Below are 26,965 nucleotides of genomic sequence, written 5' to 3' on the forward strand. Positions count from 1 at the left end.
ACCGTGAGATTAATTATTTAGACTCACTTCCTGGAAATGTGTGATCTGGGACTTAGACCACGAGCAAAGTTGCAGCAAAGAGCAATCTGGCTTAAGCATGGCAATGGTGTGCTCAGCACCGATAGCTGTGGGGAAATCTGCACAGTTCTACGCAGGAGTGAAGGTAGAATCAGGCTTTAGGTGGCTTGATGGTGATCTTTAGCACGTCCTGAGGCCAGGATTTATAATTGAAGTGTCATCAAGTAGGTGACAGGCTCTCTGTAAAGACAAAAGTGACAGCCTGAAGTCTGGGCTTCTTTATGTGGCACAGTGAACAAGGCATCACTTCATCAGAACCAGGAGGTGAATCATCACACTTGGTATGATCTCAGAAACCCTGCTGACCTTGCTTCTTTACATAAACAGGATAGAGAGAGACTCATGAAACCTGTCCTGTAGAGATGAAAATCTGAGACTAGACTTTGACCCTACAGTTCAACAAGTCAACATCAACAGAGATCAGAATACATGTGTATCTTACATTAAAGTCCAAATTTGTCTTGCAAAGCTTCTCCCACTTTTTATCAGTTTTATAATGGAAAGTAAGGGAAAAAATTCGCAACTTGATAGAATCCTGATAATGTTTAAAGTTTATTAAATGAAGAAAGAAAAATATTCTTTAAGTTTTCCACATATAGATGCTAATGATGATCAGAGAGTGAATTTTATAAAATTGAATATGCTTAATTTTTATAAATATGAATATATTCAGGATGTTTCACAGAGTTCGAAAGGGATTTGGACAATTATTGAGAGCTCCAGATAAATGATATATTATATGAACAGCAAATATATTATTTGAGATTATGGAAAAATAATATCTAAGAGATAGGAGAATACTTGTATTTGCTCCAAACTCTGATTTTTGTTAATAATTGACAAATACATTTTTCATAAACTGTTTCATTTCTTTGATAATATGAATTATCTAATACTCAACACATTTTATCTTTAAATGATACCTTGAAAGGTACTTTAAAAGTTTGTTTAAAATGGAGTTGGAACATGTTTGTTTTGTACAAAAGTTTTTGAAATCCAATGTATGTCTTCAAAAAATTAGCTAAAATGTGCTTTATAAAAATGTGGACCTAAAATTGTTACTTGAAATAAATCTGTATTTTATTCTCAAAGTTTCCACAAACATTTTGAAGCAGCCTGTAACATTAAAGAAGTAGATACAGAAGAAAAACCATTCATAACTCTCCATATTCTTTGTATGAAAACAATGTATGACGAATGATTTTGGAAATTTGATATTTGCCTATATATTGCATTATTGAGTTAATTTCTAAGTGATCACAGTGAAGAAAACACTTCATATTATTGGGAAATATTCATGTTACTTAGGATCTAATCACTCAGACATGGTCATTATTAATATTCTTATGAGAATTGTTTCTGTTTATTTTTATAATACACAGAGAGACAATGTAAACCACTATAAAAATATCAACACAAATACTGTTTTCCACTGCACTGAATTTATATTAACAATTTTTGCTTTGCAACTTAAAATTTGTCATTTGGGCATTTCAGTTGCTTTTTAATTGAACTCTAACCAGTGCTAGCTCCATGAACTCATTTAAACAAACAGAAGCCTTCACAGAATCGGCAGGTTAATATGCTTCGGCTTCTGTTTGTTTCATTCCTATGAAGTTGCCGGTAACACCTTTAAGTCCACCGGAATGACATCAAGAAGGGCAGTGTACAGTCAGATGCTGAAACAGTGAAATGCAATAAGAATCTAGAACTGCCAGTTCTGGAATGTCTGCTGATGTAGTTGAGGCAGACTGATGAGAAATGCTTAAGAGAAGCTTTTTTTATGTATCAAATGATACCTATTTCAGATCTTTATTATCACTGACAACACAGACAAGTGAAGCAAAACTAGTAGTGTGAAAGGAAAGGGGGGGGGTTTCTTTCTGGTTCATTTACAAAGGCTTTGTCACAACAGTTTTGCAGAGGATATTGATTTGTTTAGCAAATGACATGCCGGAACCACGCATTTTAGACAACACAGCAGAAATGATGGTGAGTAAGACATGCAAGAACCTTTTCTGTTTGCAACTCTGAGTCTAAAGTGGAGAGTTTCCATTTACAATTATTCATTAATTTAGTTCTTATTCTAAGTATAAAAATGGGGCATGTGCCTGCAGATACTGGTGCACAAGAAGTGTCATAAAACAGACTAAGTTTGCTGGTTTTTAATTTTCTTCTGCCTGAGAAAATACACCATTTAAATCTACTTGAATTAATCAAAAAGCAAAGAAGAGTATGTTGACTTAGTAATTCCCTGGGACATGTTTCTAGACCAAGGAGAGAAGAAAAGCACTCTGCGCAAAGAAACACGGGGAGACTGTTTCTGCTCTTATTAGTTTAGGGACAAGACCAAACATCTCTGCTGCCTACACTCAACTTATGTACCAATAGCTGAAAATACATGGAAAGCTGTATTGGCAAGATTACAGGGAGTTGTGCCAAACTGTATCTGAGCTTTAGCTCTCAGGAGAGCTGTGTGATTTCAGATGGAAAGCCACATGTCACCCAGAAGAGACTACAGTTTGGATTGCTTTTCTGAGAGCATCTTTCACATCCTTATTCCTTAAGCTGTAGATCAGTGGGTTTAACATAGGGATGACAACTGTGTAGAAAACAGAGGCCATTTTGTCTGTATCCATTGAGTAACTTGAGCTGGGTCGGAAATACATGAACAGTAGAGTTCCATGAAACACAGCTACTGCTGTTAAGTGGGAGGCACATGTGGAGAAGGCTTTGCGCCGGCCCTCAGCTGAATTCATCCGAAGAATGGTAGTTATGATGTAACTATAGGAGAGCAGGACAGTGAGGATGCTGAACCCCACAACACAGCCAATGAAAGTGAACATCACTATCTCATTAACAGAAGTGTCTGAGTCAGAGAGGGCTAGCAAGGGTGGGATGTCACAGAAGAAGTGATTGATGACGTTTGAATTGCAGAAGGACAGTCGAAACGTGCAGCTCGTGTGGATGGCCGAGTCCACCAAGCCTACGGTGATGACAACAGCGACTAGTTGTGTACACGTTCTTCCAGACATGGAAATTGTGTAAAGAAGTGGATTGCAGATGGCTACATAACGATCGTAGGCCATGACAGCCAACATGAGACATTCCATGTCCGCAAAAGGCCCCGAAAAAATACATTTGAATGGCACAAACATTATATGGAATCCTCTTTTGCTCAGATAAAAAATTAGACAACATTTTGGGAGAGACAGTGGAAGAGTAGCACACGTCACAAAAAGACAGATTGCTCAGGAAACAATACATGGGTGTGTGAAGTCTGGGATCCATCTTGATCAGCAAGATCATCCCTAGGTTGGCGATCACAGTAGTCCCATAAACGAGGAGGAACAGAAGGAAAAGCCCCAGCTGCACATCTTGCTTGCCAGAAAGTCCTAGAAATAGAAAGTCTGGAAACAAACTGCAGTTCTGGGCCATCCTCAGCTCCAGAAACCCTCGGCTGTGAAAGAAGTTCATTGAAGCAGATGATTAATATGATCTTATTATGATAACGTACTGTCAGGTGTTTTTCTACAGATACTACAATAAAGTGAATAAAGCAATACCAGGATTGTTTAAAGTGAACTGACTTTACGGATGCAATGTAAATCCAGTAGCTACCAGTGACGATGCTTCTCACATGTGCATCTTGCATTAGTCCATCCAAATAACTTAGATATTCTGACAAGATTATATTTACTACTTTTGTAAAAATATTGTAATACCTTGTGGGAGAACAATAGCTAATTGAGCAATGACTATGTCTCATTGTTTTCTCCATATCATTCAAAATTTGGAACAGACAAAGCCATATCAGAATCAATTAAATATAACCCTAACCCTAACCCTCATTCCACTTTTGTAACCTAGTAAGTAAAGCTGTATCCCATTGTCTCTGGGATACAGATAGCCTGTGATTCAGCCTTCACTGATCCTGGAAAAGCTGGTGGCTCTAGAGATGCAGATGGAGGGATATCTATGATTCATGCCATATGCTGGAATGAGCTGATAGAAACAGATCAGGGCTGTTCATGTCCCCCTGTGAAATCCACTGTTTCTCAGAATAGATATTGAAGAGCATTTTGAGCCCAACCGTAGGAATACTTACAACACGAGTGACAGGGCAAGGCTTTACTGCACAAATCCTTGTGCCCTCATTAACAAGAATGCACATGATCTCACCAACAGATCAGATGTGTAAGACACGTGAAGAATTGCTTCTATATCCACAACCCCAACACCTCAAACATTAGTTTCTGGGCTATCTTTCCGACTTTCCAGATGTTATATTATTATTTTGTTGTTCTTTTTGGTCCTTATTTGTCTTAAATAAGCTCTGAAGTCTGCTTCTAGATCCTACTGCCATATGTTAAATAGACCAACAATGGCGCTATCCATGACATATATGTCCTCTGACATTCTGTCAAGATGCTATTGTTGAATTGAAGCTACAAGGAAAACAGAAGCAAAAAGGGTGATGTTTGAATAAAAATGTAGTCGTCCTTGTATGAGTCTTCTGAAGCTCGGCTTAAACTTATTCGACATCTGTCTCTGCAGACAGATTTTTTAAAACTTAGATTTTTCTAAAATTTTGAGAACATGTTAAAATAGTACAGGCAACAGCTTGAAATGATGAATAATGCTTGACTATCTAAACTCTCATGTTATTATTTTATTGTATTTACTTTTACCTATGCATATATGAATTTGAAATACCAAAGGCTGCTGCTTACGGTGCTGTCATCCCAATCTGGAGTGCCAGTTCAAGTTCTACCTCTTGTATTTCCAGTCCAGCTCCCTACTGATGTCCTGAGAAGACAGCAATTGATGGAGCAAATACTTGGGTCAAGCTACCTATGATGGAGATCAGACAGAGTTCCTGGCTTCTGGCGTTGGCCCTGTCCCCAGCCTTGGTATTGACGTGATATTCTTGCTCTCTCTTTATCATGTGCTCGCGTACACACACACACACACACACACACACACACACACACACACACACATCTTCTCTGTCTTTCAGATAAATAATTCTTAAGTTCTGGAAAATTAAAATAATAAAAAAATGGATTAAAAAACACTTTCATGAAATTTCATAATATCTGTTGGTTTATAGAATCCTTTTGATGGAAAAAGGATGAAGAGATGAAATAAGCATACCTAGAAAATTATAAAAACAGCAACAATGGTGTTACCTGACAGAGAACCACTACTTTATTTGTTGGATTCAGTTCTGCCTCCTCAAGGTCCAGGAACAACCAGGAACTGACCTTGCTTTTATAACCATTCCTGGGCTAGGCCCTTGGGGACTGTACTCTCAGTCCCTTGGGGATAAGTAAGAGATACAGTAGTTTGTTTTAACATCTGATCTGCCATACAGGCATGGAATTGAGACTAAATGTAATTTTTTTTAATTTTTTGTCTTAAATTAGCTAAATCACACATATACATAATTAGTAAGACAGAAATAACTCCAGCCAATAAACATTATTTTCATTTCATCAACTATGCTTTGAATTTTTTTAATTCATTAATTTGTATAAAGTGTACATATTCCAGATATTTCACAGATTGAGATGCCTCAAAATACTTCTCCTTCTATCCTCCCTCCTTCCTGCATTTGGCTGTTTTTTTGGGTTCTGTACACCCACCCAGAAACACACGCACACACACACACACACACACAAAATCCACCCCAATTCACTACCTTCAACAGATTTTAACTACATTCATTAACAAATGGTTTTATAAAAAAAAAACAACTAGATATTAGCCATTCTTTCATTTTTAGATGTAAAAAGATTTTGTTGGCAAATTTATTGGATTTATAGTTTTTAAGCATTTCAAGCTTAAGATGTTAGGAGAAGTAGTTATATATGTATAGTTATATATATATACATATACACAGTAGTGTATACACATATATACAGTAGTTACATATATATACATATACACACATATATATCCACATAAATGTCTAGGTTTAATGCATTATTTTGTATTTATATTCAATATTGAATGTGTCCTACATCATTTTCTTCTTTTCTTGTCATAAAATGTCTTGTGTAAAATCATGAATGCATAGTTTATCATGTGCAGATTTGTTTAAAATAAATTCTAAAGAATAGAATGAAAGGACAGGGGACTTTACTTTCAATAAAGGAAGTTTTGGTCTTTTTACCATTATTAAATTTTATTTATTATCTAATTAGCCATCACAAACTGTTATAATTTTAAATATGCTGAGTTTTCCCTGACAGCCTAATCACTTGAAACATAACATGAAACACAATAATGATAAGAAAACTATAATCTCATAAACTTGCACCATGGACTTGACAGAAATTATGCATAACAGCTGAATAAAGTGGAATTGAGTTTTTAAAATAGTTCTCTTAATGGTCTCTTAAGATATTGTGGCATATTTATGTTAAAGTGACATTTGAAAATTCACAAAATCAGTGATCTGTAGACCCCTCTAAGTGCTACAGTCAGAGAAGAGCAAATAGAAAGGTTGGGAGATCATTTATTTGTATCATGTCAGCATGTGGTTCTTCCCCATATTAATCTAATAGGAAGTATCACAGACAATCATTACATGACTCCACTGTACAAATATACAGATTCCTGTAAAACTATATAAACAGTTTATGGGCACAGATGTTAGCCTGGTGGCCAAATCTCATCTTGCATTCACCTTGATCCCATATGGTTTCCATTCATATCCAGGCACTACACTACCTTTCCAGTTCCCTGCTTCTGGCCTGGGAAAGCAGTAGAAAACAGCCCAAACCATTGGGACCCTGCACCCATGTGGGAGACCTCAAAAAACAAAACAAACAAACAAACAAAAAACCAAAAGAAAAAAAACAAACCTGTCTCCTGGCTTCAGATCAGCTTAGTTCTGGCTGTTACAGCTACTTGGGGGAATGAATCGGCAGATAAAATATATTTCTCTAAATAACTCCTTCTCTCCTTCTGTGCTTATTTTCCCCAGGGAAGCCAGGTTTCCTTAGGTTGAATTCTATATTGAATGTGAAATCTAACTTTATACATACTTGCTCCTCCAGTCCTGTTACTATAGCTTCCAACCCCAGTTAATATCATAACATTTCACTAGGAAATGATAAGGAAAATTTCAATTATTTCTTACAGATCCCAAACAGGTGGTGCAGGGACAGGTTGGATATCACAGGCCAAACCCCCAATAGAGTGGAACCAGGTGCCACCTTCTGAGGGAGGCAATGGCTAAGGAACAGGACTGTGCATGCATTAAAGAGAGTTAACTCATTTTAGGCTTAGTGAATTGCAATAACATGGCATCTTTCAGGTTCCACCCAAGATAGGTCTGGGTAGCCCACAGACCTAAGGCCAGCAGATCAAGAACTCCACTGAAGTTCACATCAGGTGCCATTTTGTGCAGTGTGGCAAAGGCTTTGACAACAGTGAGCTGTGCATGCACTATCATCCTGGGAACTCTGTAAAATGGAACTAGGAGAACTATCATCACACTATCTTTAGTCTCAAGAGTCTGATGTTGAAGCCCCTGCTGCCACTCTATCATTATTTACAGTGAACTGTCCATGTTCAACAGGGTGCTAAGTTCCTGTCTTAGTGAATATCCTTTTGTCCATACTGTGCTTTAATAACACCCCTTAGGCCCATAGATGCTGCTTAAATCATTCTCCTCATGGCTTTTCATAGTGCTCACAAGTGCTAATAATATACAACTCATAAACAGGTCACATATAGACATGAAGCATTTTCTAATATAGCCCTTATTTTTCTCCACTTAGTTTTCACATATGCCCACTAATAAATTAAATGTTTGGTGTTGCATGTATTGGTCTGTGTATTAATCTGTGAAGGTTGATTTCCATGATGGCATTCCATTATCTAGATAGTAATTCGCAGAGGCACAACTCTTTCCATGTCATGTTTTGTTGTTTTTGCTCAATATGTCTTAAAATAAACAAACAAAAAAAGTCCAAAATACGATTTTCAACTATGCAAGAAACAGTAATGTCAGGTCACATGTTTAAGTCTTGAGTGTAATTGTAAACGCTAGCTGGCATGAAACCATGATCATTGGTTGGTCAGTTGGTCAGCCTGTCTATCTATCTAGCTATCAGTTAAATCTCTTCTCAACCAATAATTCCATACTGAGAACAGATACAAATATGGTGTAAGTTTAAATGTATACAAGATGTAACAGCATATTCTTTGGGTACTCAAGACGAGTCAAATTTCAATTCAGGACTTTGTGAACAGAAGTTTGTATCAAACAACTGTGCTACACTTTTGCTAGAGTAGGCTATCTTGGACAAGTAAGTTGCATAATATTTTTCTTGGTTTAACGCAGCACCAGCAAAATGTGTAGGTTACAGGAAACAAGGGGTGGAAGGAAATTAAATCTTCAATAATATAGTAACTCTTTCTCTTATGAAAAACTCACAACAATTAAAAAAATAAATCGAAGGAAAAATGGATGTATGGAACTCTTTTGCTTCAGATAATAAATAAGTAAATAAATAAATAAATAAACAGACAAACTCAGTGCTTAGATATAACAAACGTATTGGTTCTCATTTTGACATGTTTAAGAGTGCTTTTAAAGGTATGAGTGCAAAAACACACACTATCCTTTTCCGGAATTTAAACAGAGAGCAGAAATGGACATTGCTAATGGAAATGTGATGGTGTAAATTTTTCTGGAAGTAGTTAGAGCTAAGTCACCATGACATAGATCAAATTCATAGCCACGATGAAGAATTAAAGTCCTAACTTTCTAATGAAGTTTTGACAGTCACAAGGGAAAATACAGAAGCAGAGGTAATCAATTATACTATTGTAAAACATCAGCACCTGAGGGAAACAGCTTCAGATATTTAAATCCCAAATGCTACTCAGTAAAATAAAATGCCTTCTAAATTGAATGCAAGCACAAGATACCTGTTCATATCAGGTAGGTTCCTGAGTTTCAAATATAAAAATATATGATTTAAAATACACTACTTTTTTTAAAAAAATGAGTAATTTGTAAATGAACCCTTTTATACTAATTTGCTTGGGTCAGTATAGTTTGAAGATTTTGGATAGAAATAATATTTTGATGCCATAACTAAGCACATCTAATTGAAATTATTAGTGACCACAATAGTACATTTCAATAATTTTAATCTAGATTTATGAGGATTATTTCATTCCTTTATTTTTCTTATTGAGGCACCATGCTATAAATTTTTTTCACAGTTTGTGTTAATATATATGTAATTAAAGTATTATATTACAAAGAAGAATACTTGAAATAATTTAAATCCACATGACCCACATGCCATACTTCCCTTAGGCATCAAAAATTCAGCAAATATTCATCATCAACATTCCAGTTATCAACCATAAATTGTCACTGACACTTGCAAATACATGTCACACATATAGATACATGGTAGCGAAGAAAAAAAATCCAATCATCTAAGCAATAAACCGTATTCTTGGTCTTCTGCAACCTATTTAGAAGACCTGGAATGACTTGCCAGAGCCTGGCTGTAGTCTCAGTCCAGCCACAGCTGGAGTGTAGGCATTTAGGCAGTGAACTCCTAGCTGACAGCTCGTTGGCTTATCTTCTTGGTCTCTTTCTGTGCCTCTCAATAAATACCCTTTGTGAAAAGTCAAGTATATATTAAATTGAGCTGGGCCTACTGTGAACACTTCCTTTTGACTTTTCAGGAGACTTCATGCTAGGATACCAGATCCCTGAGAAGTGGCAATGAACACTGTGTTAAATACATGGCCTATTTGTGCCAGAGGATTATGACACTTAGTTCATATGCCATGTAACAATGCAAACAACATTGATTGGGAACACAAATACAATAATTTTCTTGTACTATTTTGCATTTTGTACATTTTCTCAAAACATTTAGAGTGCTGTACAACTTTCAGGGTACAATATTGTTTAAATCTGAATAGCATAATGACAGAGTAATTTTCTTCTTAATTACTGCAAACATATCAAATATTTTCTGTGACCAATAGTTTTTGTTTTTCTTTCATAGTGTTTGGTGATTAGTGAAATGGCAATACGCTAATAATACAAGTTATTCTCTTTCAGATATAAGATGTAAAGCAAGGAGAAATGAAGGATTTCATAGAGACTCTCACAATTAATGAATGACATCTAGATTTCATAGATTCCAATTAGCAGTCTCATCGGGTGTCATTTTTGCAATTATCAACCACGCTGACCACCTACAAAGAAAACCATGACAGAATATTTTTCTTGTAGATTAAAGTCAATATTGCAGGCACATGTGATGTTTTTCTTACTGATATTTTGTAAATGTTGGAAATTAACTGTCTGCCAGTGCTTTATCAATTGTTCAGAAGTTAAACAAGAAAGAAGAATGCAGAGAGGAAACTGCTCCTCCTTGACTAAATTCATATTTTTGGGAATCACTACCAACACTGAATCAAAGATAACCCTTTTCACCATGTTCCTACTTGTCTATCTCATAAATTTTCTGGCAAATCTCGGAATGATCACTGTAATCAGACTGGATTCCAGGCTGCACACCCCAATGTACTTTTTCCTCAGTCACCTCTCATTCTGTGACCTCTGCTACTCCACTGCAATTGGACCCAAGATGCTCGTGGACATATTTGCTACAGACAAGTCAATTCCCTTCTATGGCTGTGCTCTGCAGTTCTTGATCTTCTGTATCTTTGCAGACTCTGAGTGTCTGCTGCTGGCAGTGATGGCCTTTGATAGGTACCAGGCCATCAGCAACCCCTTGCTCTACACAGTCAACATGTCCAGCAAGGTGTGTTCCCTGCTCATGGCTGGGGTTTACCTGGTGGGAGTGACAGATGCATTGATACACACAACATTGACATTCCGTTTGTGTTTCTGTGGCTCTAATGAGATCAGCCACTTCTTCTGTGACTTGCCCCCTCTGTTCAGTCTGTCTTGTTCTGACATAGAACTCAATGAGCTGGCATTATTCACGGTCTTTGGATTCATTGAACTGAGTACTATCTCAGGAGTTCTTGTCTCTTACTGTTACATCATCTCATCAGTCTTAAAGATGCCCTCTGCTGAGGGGAGGCTCAAAGCTTTCTCCACCTGCACCTCCCACTTAACTGCAGTTGCCATTTTCCAGGGAACTATGCTCTTCATGTACTTCAGACCAAGTTCTTCCTACTCTCTAGACCAAGACAAGATGACCTCAGTGTTTTACACCCTAGTGATCCCCATGCTGAACCCTCTGATTTACAGCCTTCGGAACAAGGATGTGAAAGAAGCTTTAGTAAAACTAAAATATAAAATCTGTTCTTAAAAACTTATATCAATATACATACATATTCATAGTGATTAATTTGTGAAATTTATATTGAATGTTGGAGAAAAATTAAATTATAACAAGCAGTTTAATAAAGTGAAAAATGTACTAAGCATGATTAGTAAATATTATGGTTCTGAAACATATCGTGTTGAAGTACAACTCTTTAGTGTTAGGAGCATTCAATATGGAAGATACCCTAACTATTAATTATTGCAAATTTATTTTTTCACTCTCATTATTTCTATTGTACTTAAATTTAGTAATCAACAATTGCATGTTGGGATACCATTGTTGCTTTGTACCTTACGACATTCTCAGAATGAAACTGAATAATTTTAATCATTGTTATATATTTCCTGAATGGCTCAGATTGAATAACGAAAATAATTCATTATTTCCAAGTGATTTACAATACTTAAAAGAAAACAGGGAGATAAGATGTTTGTTGCCATTTGGCCAGTCAACCAAGCAGGCAACACACCTTTTTTTCTCTCTCTCCTCTCCTTAAATCTGAGCTGGCTTTCCAATGTAGATAGATAAATAAATAAATAAATAAATAAATAAATATCCTATGATCCAGCAGCCCTACTATATATAACATATACTTTTCAGACAATTCAATCTCTCATAGAGAAATCAGACTCCAATATTTACTGTAGCACTATTCACAATAGCTAAAAAGGGAAGCAACTTAAGTTGCTATCCACTGTTGAAAGAATAAAGAAAATAGGTCTGTATATATGGTCAAATTGTACCCTTATTAAAAAGAATGAAATCCTGTCATCCACATCATGGATAATATGTAAAGTCATTATGTGAGTGACATGAAAAGGCAGGAAAAGGGAGGATATGATGAATGGTTGATCAATAACTACCTGGTTATGGGTAGACTGTAATAAAAACCTCTGGATTCCATTTCACTCTAGTGTAATCACATTCAATACTAATTTACCAAATATTTATCTGTTAAAATAAATTAGAAGATACGTTCGATATTTTTCATCATAAAGAAATGTTAAATTAGTAATAAAGATTTTTAAATGAATACCAATTATCTTGGTGGTGATAGATTTATTTATCCTGACTGGAGGTTATGTAATGCATATGCATACATCATGCCTTAGATAATAAATATAAATGTGTAAGTTTCTCAATCATAAGAATTTCCTTTAAAACTGAATAATATGAAATCATTTCAAATGACTAATTTCAGTGATATTACCTTGGTTAAATCTCCATCCCAGTCAAAATCAAGTGGAAAACAACAACAAAGAAAGGAAACCAATAGGAAGTACACATGCAAAAAAGAGTAACTTCACTCTCAGGTGAAGTTTCAGAAAAGGAAAGACATTGTCTGGCCTTCTAAGCTCATAGGCAGCTACATGCCAAAACCAGCATATTTATTCTTGTCCACAAGTTTCACATTTTGGTCTAATCACAATTCATTACGTGATGAGTCATACACTCGATAGGGGTATGTACTGTACACTTTCTTGCAGTATCAACCAATGGGAAACATTTAATGAATGCAGAAATATTTCCAAGCAAGTGTACATTTTTTTGTTTGACACATTACAAAATAACAATTTGAATACAACCAACATGGAAATCTTTTAGCCAGTACGCCTAAATCCAGTGGGGGGTTGATTTTTATTGTTTCTACACCCTGGAATTCTACAACACAACGGTCCTCCACAGTATAGCGCCTTTTTACTTCAGTGTTAACCATGATCCGGTTTTTCAACTCAGTCAAATGAACACATATTTCAACACCAACCACTTCTTGTATGCTTCTTTCTGTCCTAATGATCAGGACTGAATTTGTGCCTTGGATAAACATGATTAGGGTTTTCGTTGTGGTGTAGCATGCAGTAACCACAGTCCATATATCGATGGTGCCAGTTTGCATCACTGCTGGTCCACCCTCAATCTAGTTCTCTGATACCATGCCTGGAGATGCAGCAGAGAATGCCCAAAGCATCCTCTCTGTCTCTCCCTGTCTTTGTAAATCTGACATTCAACTATGATATGAATCTTTTTAAAAATGGTTTAGATGATCTTTCCGATTGCTTAGATATCTAAAATTAAGAAAATGACTACTTCTATAAATATTGAGCTATAGAATAAACACTTTTTATGTTTATGGAATAGCTGTGCAGGTATGTTTCATCTACCCACTAAATCATGGTTTAAGTAAAATAGTGATTAAATTAATGTTTAAGAGGGCAAACTAGGCATAGGTAATGATATATATCCTAGGTACTGACTGAAAAATAAACACAAAAAATTTCACTATGCCTCTGAGTTTTGCTGCAAAGATAGTAACTTTATAGGAATGTGCTAGAAATTTTGAAAACATAGCCACAGAAGAAAAAGCAATAAATTTACAAAAGACTATAATGCTTTCCTCAAAGGGATGTAGAAAACACAAATAATTACACACAAAATGCTCATCAGTATTAACCAGTGAATTTAATTGCAAATTAGATAATGTTATACATTAAAAAGCCTAAAAGCTAAAGTGAGAAAAATCACACAATGCTTTAAAGCCAAATTAATGAGTGAACCTATATTAGGGAAAGTTACAATTTTGAACGTACAGGCATAGTACTTCTAGTATTCACTTACTCAACAATTTCTAGAAATACCCTCACATATATTTATTTTCTTAAGAATATTATTATAGCTTCAACTGTGTCACATAATGCAATGTAATCAATTAAAAATAAAATTAAAATTAAAAAAGAATATTAGCAGTTTCATCAAAAGTAGGATTTACAGAGGGAAGGAGATTTTACAGAGAAAAGTATCTTCCTTCCTGCCCAAGTGACTGCAATGGCTGGAGCTGAGTTAAACTGAAACCAGGAGCCAAATGCAGAAGCCGGAAACTTCTGGGTCTCCCACGCAGGTTCAGAGTCCCATGGCTTGAGCCATCCTCTACTGCCTTACCAGGAAACAAGCAGGGAGATGGATGAGAACTGTAGCAACCAGGACTTGAACCAGAGCCCAGATGGGATCCTGAGACATACAAGACAAGGATTTACCCACGGAATCATCCTCCCAGGCCAATAAATTTATTCTTTTTACTGTTACTAGAATAAGTATTTTCAGTTGTACTCTCCATGTGTGTCAATATGTACTATACAGGTGTGACAGACCTCTATTCTATTATTTTATAATGACTAAAATGAACGTTTAGTTAACAAATATTAATAAAAGGAATTATGGCTGTCAAAAAAAAGGGGAAAGCTAAATTAACCTAAGTAAGCCTTTTACCATTCTTGAAGATTTTAGATTACTGTTGAAGATGAGCGAAATTTCATGCAGCTCTACAACTCTTATATCTGAATGATCTGTAAGAAAGAAATAAGTATTTATCTAACTTAAGACCCTGTATGATACAATTTTAAAGAAATATCAGTATTTATTATAATCAGGATGTAGTTTATTTTTCTGGCATGTTGAATGCTTATATTTCTTAAGGGTCATAAAAAAGGGAACAAGGGTTGTGACTATAAAGGAGTAGTAGACTCAGTTTGTTTTACCGAACTGTTTGGATGGCAGTTAGTAGATTACATGGGAAAGGATTTGATCCCCAGGGCCAAAGATATATATAGGGCATTACTGGTGCTTACAATAGAATGTGTCAGAGAAGACGGTCATGTAAAAATACACTGGCTACATAGAAGTATAGTATATTGTCTAGTATAAAATATCTTGCTCATTTTTCTTTGTTTTTGTTTAGTCAATGAAGGTAAGTATTATATTTACCCTCAGGCAGCACAGGTAAGAATAAACCCGTTTTGTCCAATATGGACTTATGAACTCATTACTAAAGGTTTACAAGCAAGGAACGCTTAGCTACACAAATTATTCTAAAATTAATATTGTATTATCATTTTCATTTCAAAACTGTTGATTCAGATAGCTTCTGTAATTTTGATGCTTTAATTAATGCAAAATTAAATGGCACCAAAAGACAGTGTTTTCTTCAAATAATGAGCCTATGCATTGAATGTTATTATCACTCTTATTAGTTTTAATTTTAACATTTATTTAGTGATTAATATGCATTATGTTCACCTTTACACATTTTATATGCATTAAGTCTAGAAATAGTGTCTCATAAAATTACAGTTTGTGCAATACAACTAGCAATACATTAACATTATTGAAAAGCATTTATATCCAACCCTGTTAGTAGCAAACCACTTTCTTCTTTCCTATGCACTCTTTCTCTGTATTAGTTCTATAGTAAATGAAATTGAATATTAGATAAATAAAATAATCATAATATTTACAACAATAATAAGCTGAAAAAAGAGGCATAGATCCGATGGCATATTCACTTATATTGGTAAGGTCATTATTGACTACTATTTATTGTTTGTTTTTATGATCATTGAGACACAGAGAAGTTTAAAATCTGCAGTTACAATCCCATTGGAAAAGCTTATAATTACGGAGGACTGCTTAATATCCTAAATAACTTAATTTTTCATCTGGAATATTGAGCAAGTTAATTGTATATTTATATTTAGCTTTCATTTTCTCAAATAAAATAAATAAAATTTATAATTTGAAAAATTGAAATTTTCTAAATCCTCAGGATACCCAGCGTCTGCACAAGCTTTTGCTACTGTCCCATTCACGTATAACATTTAAAGCTGAAATTCAAGCCAACATCCACATTGAACACTCCTAAAATATGTTTATGGAAGTGTCTTCTCTTTATAATGAGTTAATCATGAATGGATAATAACTAAAATACAGCTCAGAAATTTGGTGGAAAAAGCACACAAACTTCAAGGATCATTACTAATTTGGGCAGGAGTTCAGATTTTGAGATTTTGAGTATTTACATGAATAGAATTGTAAATAACACATTTCACCATTGGAAACAAAATGTAACTCTTAGAAGAAAAATATATTAATCTTTTATACAGATACAATTAGAAATGAAGAAAACATTATGAAGAAAATTACACTTATTAGAGTATCAGAAAATTATCCATTCTTATTTTCAAAGGTGGAAAAATGAGGTACATCATCTTGGTTTAGACTAAACAAAGCAAAGTCTAAGAATAGCAACGTAATTTGTACTTCCGATTCAATTGTTTCTACAGATGAAACACAAAGATGAAAATACAGAAGCCAATTTTACTGCAGTGATGCAATTTGTCCTACTGGGATTTTCTGACCTTCCAAGCCTTCAAGGGTTACTCTCTGCATTGTTCTCCATTATCTACTTGACTATCTTGGTTGGAAATAGCCTCATCATACTGATTACCAGGCTTGAGTCTTCACTGCATAAACCCATGTATTTTTTCCTGGCAAACTTCTCTTTATTAGAAATCTGTTATGTATCTGTTATTCTCCCTAGGATGCTACTCAACCTCTGGACTCAGCAAAGAAGCATTTCTCTGCTGGACTGTGCCGCCCAAATGTGCTTCTTCCTTATGCTGGGAACGACGGAATGTTTCCTGCTGGCTGTGATGGCCTATGACCGCTATGTGGCCATTTGTAGCCCTCTGCACTACCCGGTGCTCATGAACCACAAGATGTGTGTTCAGCTGGCTGTTGGCTCCTGGGTCACTGGAATTCCAGTCCAGATTGGACAAACTTGGCAAATATTCTCTTTGCCTTTCTGTAATTCCAACCTCATTAACCACTTCTTCTGTGACATACCCCCCATTCTCAAGCTAGCCTGTGGTGACACTTTGGTGCATGAGGTTTCTGTGTATGTAGTAGTTATGTTGGTTGCTGCAGTTCCTTTTATGTTGATACTTGCCTCTTACAGCAAAATCATCTGTACCATCCTGAGGCTGCCAACAGCCAAAGGGAGAGCTAAGGCCTTCTCCACGTGTTCTTCCCACCTGCTGGTGGTGGTTTTATTCTTTGGATCCGCTACCATCACCTACCTGAGGCCAAAATCCAGTCATTCAGCAGGAACTGACAAACTACTCTCTCTTTTCTACACTGCTGTGACTCCAATGTTCAATCCCATGATATACAGCTTTCGGAATAAGGACGTCATTGCAGCACTAAGAAAAATGTTTCTTAAAAGAATGACACGCTGAATATATTTGTACACCTTTGAGTTGCTTATTGTTTGTTTTATAAGTGAAGCATTTTAAATGTGTACCTTCCCTCTTTGAGAAATAAATCACTTCCAATTGTTGAATTTTTTAACATTGCTTTGAAATTTTGGACATATACAAAACAATCCATATGTTTTTTAATGTTCCAGACCTAACGAATTTTTTTCACAGAAATAAATGTGCAATATGCAGTATATGTCCCATACAAAATCTGTGAGGGAAATTCAAACACAAAACAGTTATTCACTTAAATATTTTTTAACACTCCACATGTGTGCTTCCTAGAATTTGTCTGTGATGTCTTTATATATGGAGGTGCCAATTTAGGTTCATAAGGAATGCTTGTTGAGTTACCAAGTAAAGGAGGGAACAAATTAATATAGTGCTGACACACAACATACTGGCAAAATGAGATTTCACAGCATCAGAAGGCATCAGCGAACGTTTATTTAACCAGTTATGTGGTGGGAAGCCTAGACACCATTCCCGCTGATAACTTCATGGAACAACACATTATATGTCACAGCAACTCGGCCTATCTCGATTTGTTTTTTGTTTTATTTTTTTAATTGTTTTATTTGTGGACGGTCTTCTTTTTTACCACTGTGGCCCCAATATGATTCTCTATTAATTACTTCATGCTTTTTTAATGACACACTAAACTTTATTGCATATGGAAGCTCAGGTTTTCCTTTATTTTAAATTTGATTTTATTTTTATGCGAAAGGCAGATTTATCAGAGATTGGGAGATTCAGATGGAAAGACCCTCCATCTGCTGATTCACTCCATTAATGGCAGCCATGGCTGGAGCTGAGCAAATCTGATGCCAGAAGCCAGGAGCTTCTTCCAGGTCTCCTGCATGGCTGCAAGTCTCCAAGGCTTTGGCCATCCTCCACTCTTTCCCAGGCCACAAGCAGGGAGTTGGGTGGGAAGTGGAGCAGCTAGGACATGTACCACCACCCATATGGGATCTCAGCACTTGCAAAAGGAGGATTAGTCAATTGTGTCATCACAACAGGTCTACCAATTCAGATTTCTAAGACAAAGTATTTATGGGATGAGTATTTGGCCCTTGTAAGCCTGCTAGAGGACCTGCCTCCCTATCAGAGCATCTGCGTTCCGGCCTTAATTCCAAAACTTAGTTCAACTTTTTGCTAATATTGAACAAGTTAAGGGAGACACTGGGTAAAAACTCAAGAAGATGGATCCATGATACCCACACATGGGTGAAATTTTGCTTGATAACTGTTTATGCCTGACCAATCACTGGTCAAGAGGACATTTCGATGGTGAAAGAACTGATGGGAATTCTGCTTGCCTGTCTCTCTCTCCTGCTTTCTGTCTTCCCGTTTCTCTGTTTAATCTGTGTATATGTATATATATTTGCTTCTCATTTTTAAAAAGTTTAAATAAGGCTGGTGCAGTGACATAACACAGTAATCTTTTATTTATGATGCATATACCCCAAATGAGTATAATGTGTGTCCTGGTTACTCCATTTCTTTTTTGCTGTGGTTGTTAAATATTTATTTATTCTTAATTGAAAGGCAGACTTACAGAGAGAAGGTCTTCCACCAGTTGGTTCACTCCCCAAATAGCTGCAAAGGTCACAGTTGACCCGATCCAATGTTGGGAACCTGGAGCCTCTTCTGGGTCTCCTAAGTCAATGCCGGGTTCCAAAGACTTGTTTTGTCCTGTGCTGCTCTTCCAGGCCACAGCTAAGGTTGGGTCAAAAGTGGAGCATCTGGGACATGAACTGAGGGCCAGAGAGAATGTTGGTATCACAAGTTGGAGTATTAGCCTTTTGAGCCACAAAACTTGCCCCAACTCTGGCCATTTTGGTCATTAGGGAAGTAAACCAGCAGATGAAGATTATGCTGTAGGCAGTTCGTAAAAAAAAAAAAAAAAAAAAAAAAAAAAGTGTCAGTGTGACATTATAAAGAAAAGCAGGGCATACTCTGTTTGGAATCTTTAGTTCACAGACTACCAGTGCCAGAGAGCAAGAACAAACTGTGCAGGCAATGGTCCAGGAGTGGATAAAAGTTTGAGACCAAACTTGAGGCCTGAGGGTAAGGGTTTGCAGTTTGGAAAGTTTCCAAGGCCACAGGACTGAGTGCTTTAGGATATCGTAGGGGCAGCCAAATGTTGACGTCCGTGCATGGATTACACTGTTGCTTCCTGATTATCAAGCATTGGCTGATTGACATCAATATGGGACATGATAACTTTGAAATATAAAGAAAGTATCTTTAAATTTGAATCTGCTAGAAATTATTTATATGATTAGCTGAAACTAGAGATGCATTAATTTCTACAACCATTCATGCTTTGTCCCTTTATACATTGTTTGAAATTATTTAATGTTCGAACTGGTGCATTAAACACAGAACCATGAAAGTTCATGTTTCTGATACTAGACTATCAATCCATAGTTCTTTTTCAGAGATTTTAAAAATTCATCTCACAAACACTTCATTCTGATGTTTTTACTGTTCTTATAGACACGTGCATAAACAATGTTAGCTCCTGTTCTCTCCCTAATCACATTCACCCTTCATCAACTCATTACACCAGCTGTCATCCAATTTGCTGTGTATTTATTGTCAAACAGAGTCGATGGAGCAGACGACAAGAGGTGTTTAATGGAGAAATTATTTTATTAATCAACACTGCAACCAAAATCATCTATACTTTCAGGATAGTGTGCTTTAACAAGATAGAGCCAGGTATCTTACTAGACTTTCATTAATCCAAAAGTGAAGCTAGCAGTTTTTAGAATGGTTTTTCTTATGTTAAAAACACTAAGAAACATAAGAGAAAAACATTAACACAGAGTCTTGTTATGTTTTGGTCCATTATCTATAACTCAAGGAAAGCAGGAAGAAAAGAGAGTTTTGAGGCCCCAAACGCTCCCTTCTGTTATTTGTAACCAGAGGGAGGCACAAAGGAGAGAGAGCACTGGAGTAATCGGTCTGCTGCTTAGTGTTCCAAGTTCGTCAGAATCCCAGGTGTTCCTGCCTTGTGAATACCTCCCTTTTCCACCAATTAACTCAGCTCTTTAAATTTATTTCAAATTTTTAAAATTCTTTTTCTTTCTATAGAGAATAAATCCCATGCATTTAATATAGACAGTCTTAATAGCACAGTGATAGTTTCTACATTATGCTTTTCCCTTTCTTCACTTCTACCCTCTCTCCTAGTTACTTTTTTATTTTTCTTTTCATTTTTACCATGATATATTCCCAGTTTGCTTTACAATCACAGTTGTATTCTCCACTAAATAGGCAGTATGTAGAAAAAGCTCTGTCCAGGGCCAGCATTGTAGCATAGTGGGCAAGCCATGGCTTGTGGTGCTGGAAACACACTTGGGTTCTAGTTTGAGTTATAGATGCTTCAATTCTAATACAACCTCTTTTTTAATGTGCCTGGGAAAGCAGAAGATGGCCCCAGTCCTTGGGCCCTTGTATGTGTAGGTGATACTCAGAAGAATGTCCTATATCTTGGCTTCACCCTGGACCAGTCTTGATCATTTGGGGAGTGAATTAATAGCTGGGTGATCTCTCTCTCTCTCTCTCTTTCACACACACACACACACACACACACACACACATCACTCTGTTTCTCTTTTGTTTGTAAGTATATCTCCTTCTGTGTTATTCCGCCTTTCAAATAAATAATGTAATTGATAAAAATGAAACAACTACTTCTAAATATTATAGAAAAGATTTGTGAATAATATTCGTATTTCAAAATACAAATTTCACTCATATAGATTATATTTTTGTGCTGTATATGTTGGTTGCCTCAAATCAGGGAAAAGATGATGTGTTCCTTTGAGACTTTCTGATTTCACTAAGCATAATGGTCTCCAAATGCTTCTTTTTGTGATTTTTTGGCAAATAGGTCTCCCTCCTAGTTTTATTTTTTTAGCATCTGAGGCGTGTTAAATTGTGGCTGGCTGAATGGATAGATAGATAGATAGATAGATAGATAGATAGATAGATAGATAGATATCCCACTTAGCATTTTATAAATTTCAAGAACTTGATATGTGATGCATATTCAAATCCATGATAATGATAATAGTAACTATAAAGATTATGATTATGACAGAAATATTTCTGGTGTTGGTTTCTTTTTCACTGTTTAGCAAAGCTGCATTCACAACACAATGAAGCAGCAATGTCTTAGCCATTCAGGATACCGAATGGCATGGACAGTGTGACTTCACCAGGGTTGAGAGGGAGAGGTATTCAACAGTAACAAAGACAGAACACATGGAAGCTTTGAAAGGCAGGGGGCAGAGGGATCTTCCCTTCGGAAGGAAGAGGAGTGACTCGATGCACATCCTGGCAGCATTTATTCACTTAAGGAATGGGTTCACCAAGGTCCTTGTGACTTCACCTTGTGGTATGCGAACAACCACTGTCCTACCTAGGTGATCCTCAGCTGGGTGCTCACATGCCCAGATGGGGAGGAGATCATGTGGCCAATTACAAAAGCTCCTTGAACTCATTTATCTTCGGAATGTGTGCTGCCTCAGAATCTGGTCTTGACAAATGTGGACCTTGTTAATGCAGTATTAACCCTATGGTTTTCATTTCAAGTTCTGAAATGTGTCTTTCTGGGTTTATATTTGAAAAAAAATGAGATTTTTTATTACCCTTTGCATCATGATTATTTGTTAATATAAAAACTTAAAATTTGATGTCATAAATAGTATTTGCATCAAAATATTATTCCAGTATATTAGAGTCCAGAAAAAAAGGGAAGGGGAAATAAAAGGAGAAACTGATGTACTGAAACCAAGCTATGTTACCTATTCTGTTAGGGTTGCCACCATGACCCAATCTATAGATTAGGTATTCCTCAAGTCTATGATATTTTAAGGTCTGACTTCATCATCAACTATTGAGTGATTCTCTCAATCATATTCCATCCCCAATTCCATCTCTCATATACTGTTTTTCATACCAGAAAAAACTCATGTTTTATATACACACATTTAAGGGTATATCAATACTTGCACCCATCCCCCCCTTGCTACCAACCTCCTTTCTTTCTTATTTTTTTTTATTTTTCACAGTGACATATTACAAATTGACTTTATAATCACAGACTTAACAATCCACTAAATAAAGTGTTAGATATGCGATGATGTGGCAAGATGGCAGCATAGGGTTTTGGGTGCGTTAAGTGCATGGGGAAGAATTCATGGAGGAGAAGCAGAGAGGGCATAATTTCAGGTACTAGGAGTAAGGAGATCGACTGAAGAGACATCTGCAGACCCATGGACAGAGAAGCAGAAGAGAAAGCAGAGGGGGCACTGCTGCAAACAGACACCTAGCAACCAACAGAGAGCTTCACTGGGAGCCAGGTGAGGAGTGGGAGGTCACTGGGGTCAGAGGAATCAATCCATGAAATGGCAGGTCTTGCTGAAATGTAATTGAATCATGACCCTAAACAGCAGTGGAACCCTTGACGATGTATACAGTAGTGGAGAGTTTACATCCTTGTCCAGCACTAGCACCCAGAAGGGCACATTAGATATTTTAGGTACTATGGCAAAATGCCTGGGAATAATAATGATTTGCACATGCATTAAGCCTGGGGAGAATCTACTACTGGCTCAAGAAAATCAGCAAAACAGATCCCCCACTATTCCAAGTAATTTAAAAAAAGAGAGAGAGATAAGATACAAATCAATAAGAATCAATAGGAATAGGAGATGAAAAAGGAAATATAACAGATACCTCAGACATACATAGCAGCCCCACTTCCCATCCAGCTCCCTCCTTGTGGCCCGGGAAAGCAGACAACGAGAGCCCAGTGCTTTGGGACCCTGCACCTTCATGGGAGACCCGGAAGAAGCTTCTGGCTCCTGGTTCCTGGCTTTGCATTGGCTCAGCTCCGGCCATTGCCGTCATTTGGGGAGTGAATCAAGGGACGGAAGATCTTCCTCTCTATGTCTCCTCCTCTCTGTATATCTGAAGTTTGGGTGATCTAATTGGATCTCACCCTTTGAAGTTAGGTGTTGAAATCACAAAAAGTGATCACTGTGGTAATGTAGTTGCAGATGTAGATAATTCACTGATTTGGATTTGGTTTATTGGAAAAAAGCTGGATGAGGATGAGGGAGCAGAGAAAAAAAAACAAAACAAAACAACTTCTATACTGCAAGCAGGGCACTGAATGTAATTCTGGTGAAATCTGAATGCCAAGTAGTATGATGAACTGGAAACAATGAATAATTCTTAACTGTAGTCATCTCTCTAACGCAAATTAAGTCTAATATTTTCTTTAAAGTTAGGTAGAAAGAATGAAATACTGTATTTAGTCCCAATTACCCTGTCTGCATGACATATCAATTCTAAACCATAGAACTATATCTGTGACTTATTCCTTGGGGACTAATTGTTAAATACCTAGGGACCACTCAGAGAAACAGTTATATTACCTAGGACAGTGCTGAACAGCTGAGAGTGTAGGGCTGCACTGCATCCAATAAAGAAATCAGCGGTTCTTCATAAGGTAACAATGTGGTTTTTTAATGGTTTTGATTATATATTTAATGCTTTTAGTATTTTTCCACAAAAGTATGCCAAACCAAGATAATACAAAATTTATTGGAAATATCCATTTAAATTACTTGAAACTGAATAGCATTTTGGTTTTTAAATATTTGTGTATTCAAAAGGTTGAGAGAGAGAGAGTGATGAAACAAAGACAGAGAGATAATATATTCCATAGCGTGATTCACTCCCCAAAGCTCAAGTCAGGGCTGGGACAGATTATAGAAATGCACATAGATATAACAGAAAAAATAGAATACTAACATGTGCTAAAGAGGGCAGTCAAATGTTAAGTATCATTTTCAATCTCTTATGTGTATTCTTAAAATGTCTTCTGTTCTTTTAGTACAATAAATAAAATTATCATATTAAAATATGTCCACAGAGACACACATTTGTATAAGCAAAGATTCTGGAGACTTACATACTAATCATTATGTTTTATTCAAATATAGTCATTTTAAAATGTTTCTATTCTTCTTATGCCTTTAATTCACTTTTAGACCTTGACAGAATGTAAGATATGTCCATCTAAAATATTGATCTGGTTGAACTAGAACAGGATACAGAGTCCAGTTATTCTTCCAATGACTGTTTACTCATAATCAAAAGATAGAAGACATCAAGGCTATGCAAGACAGGCAAGTTCAAGAAACTTACAAAATCATACAGCTTTGGGAAGCTGACTAAGGTTACAGCAGAATTTAGGAATGAACGACTTCATATCTGATTGCTCAATATATAATCACAACAACCCAATGATGACTGATAAATTCTTCTCATTATGGGCCAGTTTTTATTATGCCATGTTGTACTTATTAAATAAGGATAACATGGATTTTACTTATTGATAATTTATTGAAGTTTCATAAGTAAATTATGATTTTTAAAAATCACTCTAATATTATGCATCTATATTTAAAATGCTTGCTAGTTTAATAAAAAAAAGAACAATAGAAAACCTGTATTACAAATGCCAATATATATAAATTAAAGTTCAGATGGCAGGTATAGTACATCAAAATGTCAAAGAAATAGCAATCACACCACCACTCAGATTCCAATTTTCACTTCTCAGCAGGTAAACACACCTACCGCTAATGTCACACCCCTTTATAAATGTATACATGCAGAAAATAGAAGCCTGTGTATTACAGGAGCATTTACCAGTTCCACCTACTTTCATATTGCTGAAAATATCCATTTAGGAGATAACAACAATGCATATGCATACGTTATGGTTTAGACTTCTTCTTGCTTCTCTTTAGCTTTTCTGTTGAACTTCTATCTGGAATAAAATGTCACAGAAGTTGTGATGTGACAAACCAGTGAGGAACAAAGATAGGTTAGCTCAACAAAACATGCTTCATTTTCAACAAACCAAATTCAAGCAAACAAAAGATAACAAAACAGTAATGTAACATGTTCCTGGCTCCTGGCCTTGGAACGTCACAGCACTGGAAGTTGCAGTCACTTGGGGAGTGAATCATTGGGAGGAAGATCTTCCTCTCTGTCTCTCCTCCTCTCCATATATGTGACTTTGCAATAAAAATAAATAAATCCTAAAAAAATCATAATCTTGACATTCCTTTTTTTAGAACATAGGATACGAACCAAAGAAGAATGGAAAAGAAAAATTGCTCCTCAGTTACTGAATTCTTCCTCTTGGGAATTACCAAAAACCCTAGGATGAAGGTGACCCTATCCATCACATTTGTGCTTGTTTATCTCACTAACCTTCTGGCAAATCTTGGAATGATCACTGTAATCAAACTGGATTCCAGGCTGCACACCCCAATGTACTTTTTCCTCAGTCACCTCTCATTCTGTGACCTCTGCTACTCCACTGCAATTGGACCCAAGATGCTCGTGGACATATTTGCTACAGACAAGTCAATTCCCTTCTATGGCTGTGCTCTGCAGTTCCTGATCTTCTGTATCTTTGCAGACTCTGAGTGTCTGCTGCTGGCAGTGATGGCCTTTGATAGGTACCAGGCCATCAGCAACCCCTTGCTCTACACAGTCAACATGTCCAGCAAGGTGTGTTCCCTGCTCATGGCTGGGGTTTACCTGGTGGGAGTGACAGATGCATTGGTACACACAACATTGACATTCCGTTTGTGTTTCTGTGGCTCTAATGAGATCAATCACTTCTTCTGTGACGTCCCTCCTCTGCTGTTGCTATCATGCTCAGATACTCAGGTCAATGAGTTGGTGATCTTCACTGTGTTTGGATTCATTGAACTGAGTACTATCTCAGGAGTTCTTGTCTCTTACTGTTACATCATCTCATCAGTCTTAAAGATGCCCTCTGCTGAGGGGAGGCTCAAAGCTTTCTCCACCTGCACCTCCCACTTAACTGCAGTTGCCATTTTCCAGGGAACTATGCTCTTCATGTACTTCAGACCAAGTTCTTCCTACTCTCTAGATCAAGACAAGATGACCTCAGTGTTTTACACCCTAGTGATCCCCATGCTGAACCCTCTGATTTACAGCCTTCGGAACAAGGATGTGAAACAAGCCCTGGAAAAGCTGATAAAACATATTTGTTAAGGTCAATAGTTAGCTTTTACATAAATATACATATACACACAAATGTATACCATGTCTGTTCTTTCAAATTATATATTAAAATATAACATATAATTATGTATATATAATATATGTTATATTAGGCTATATGAAATACTCCGTTAATATTACTGAACTTCAGAAATATTTCACTGTGAATCTTCAGTTGAAATAATGTGCTGTTTTGGAAAAATTTGGCAATGTGTTTGATTTGTAAATCTTTTCAATCATTATTTCATCTTCTCATTTCTTATAAGAATTAAAGTTTACTCAATATGTCCACTGTATAATTCAATATGT

The 26,965-nt window shown here is 36.3% G+C and overlaps 3 protein-coding genes and 1 pseudogene across 3 annotated transcripts; 3 read left to right on the forward strand and 1 right to left on the reverse strand.

Annotated features, from left to right (window-relative positions):
* Positions 1-2,579: 2,579 nt before the first annotated feature.
* On the reverse strand, positions 2,580-3,627 carry LOC105941831 (olfactory receptor-like protein OLF2; annotated as a pseudogene).
* Positions 3,628-10,475: 6,848 nt separating this feature from the next.
* Positions 10,476-11,414, forward strand: LOC101524317 (olfactory receptor 5W2-like). Its single transcript, XM_036492744.2, has one exon. It carries the CDS (start codon positions 10,482-10,484, stop codon positions 11,412-11,414), a length of 933 nt encoding a protein of 310 aa, XP_036348637.2. The 5' UTR covers positions 10,476-10,481.
* Positions 11,415-16,543: 5,129 nt separating this feature from the next.
* Positions 16,544-17,500, forward strand: LOC101524557 (olfactory receptor 10AG1-like). Its single transcript, XM_004585572.4, has one exon. It carries the CDS (start codon positions 16,547-16,549, stop codon positions 17,498-17,500), a length of 954 nt encoding a protein of 317 aa, XP_004585629.3. The 5' UTR covers positions 16,544-16,546.
* Positions 17,501-25,670: 8,170 nt separating this feature from the next.
* LOC101524798 (olfactory receptor 5W2-like) lies at positions 25,671-26,715 on the forward strand. The gene has a single exon (XM_058662459.1). The coding sequence runs from the start codon at positions 25,718-25,720 to the stop codon at positions 26,645-26,647; it is 930 nt and encodes a 309-aa protein (XP_058518442.1). The 5' UTR covers positions 25,671-25,717; the 3' UTR covers positions 26,648-26,715.
* Positions 26,716-26,965: the final 250 nt, after the last annotated feature.

Source organism: Ochotona princeps, chromosome 4 (genome assembly GCF_030435755.1).
Source record: "Ochotona princeps isolate mOchPri1 chromosome 4, mOchPri1.hap1, whole genome shotgun sequence".
Taxonomy (NCBI): domain Eukaryota; kingdom Metazoa; phylum Chordata; class Mammalia; order Lagomorpha; family Ochotonidae; genus Ochotona; species Ochotona princeps.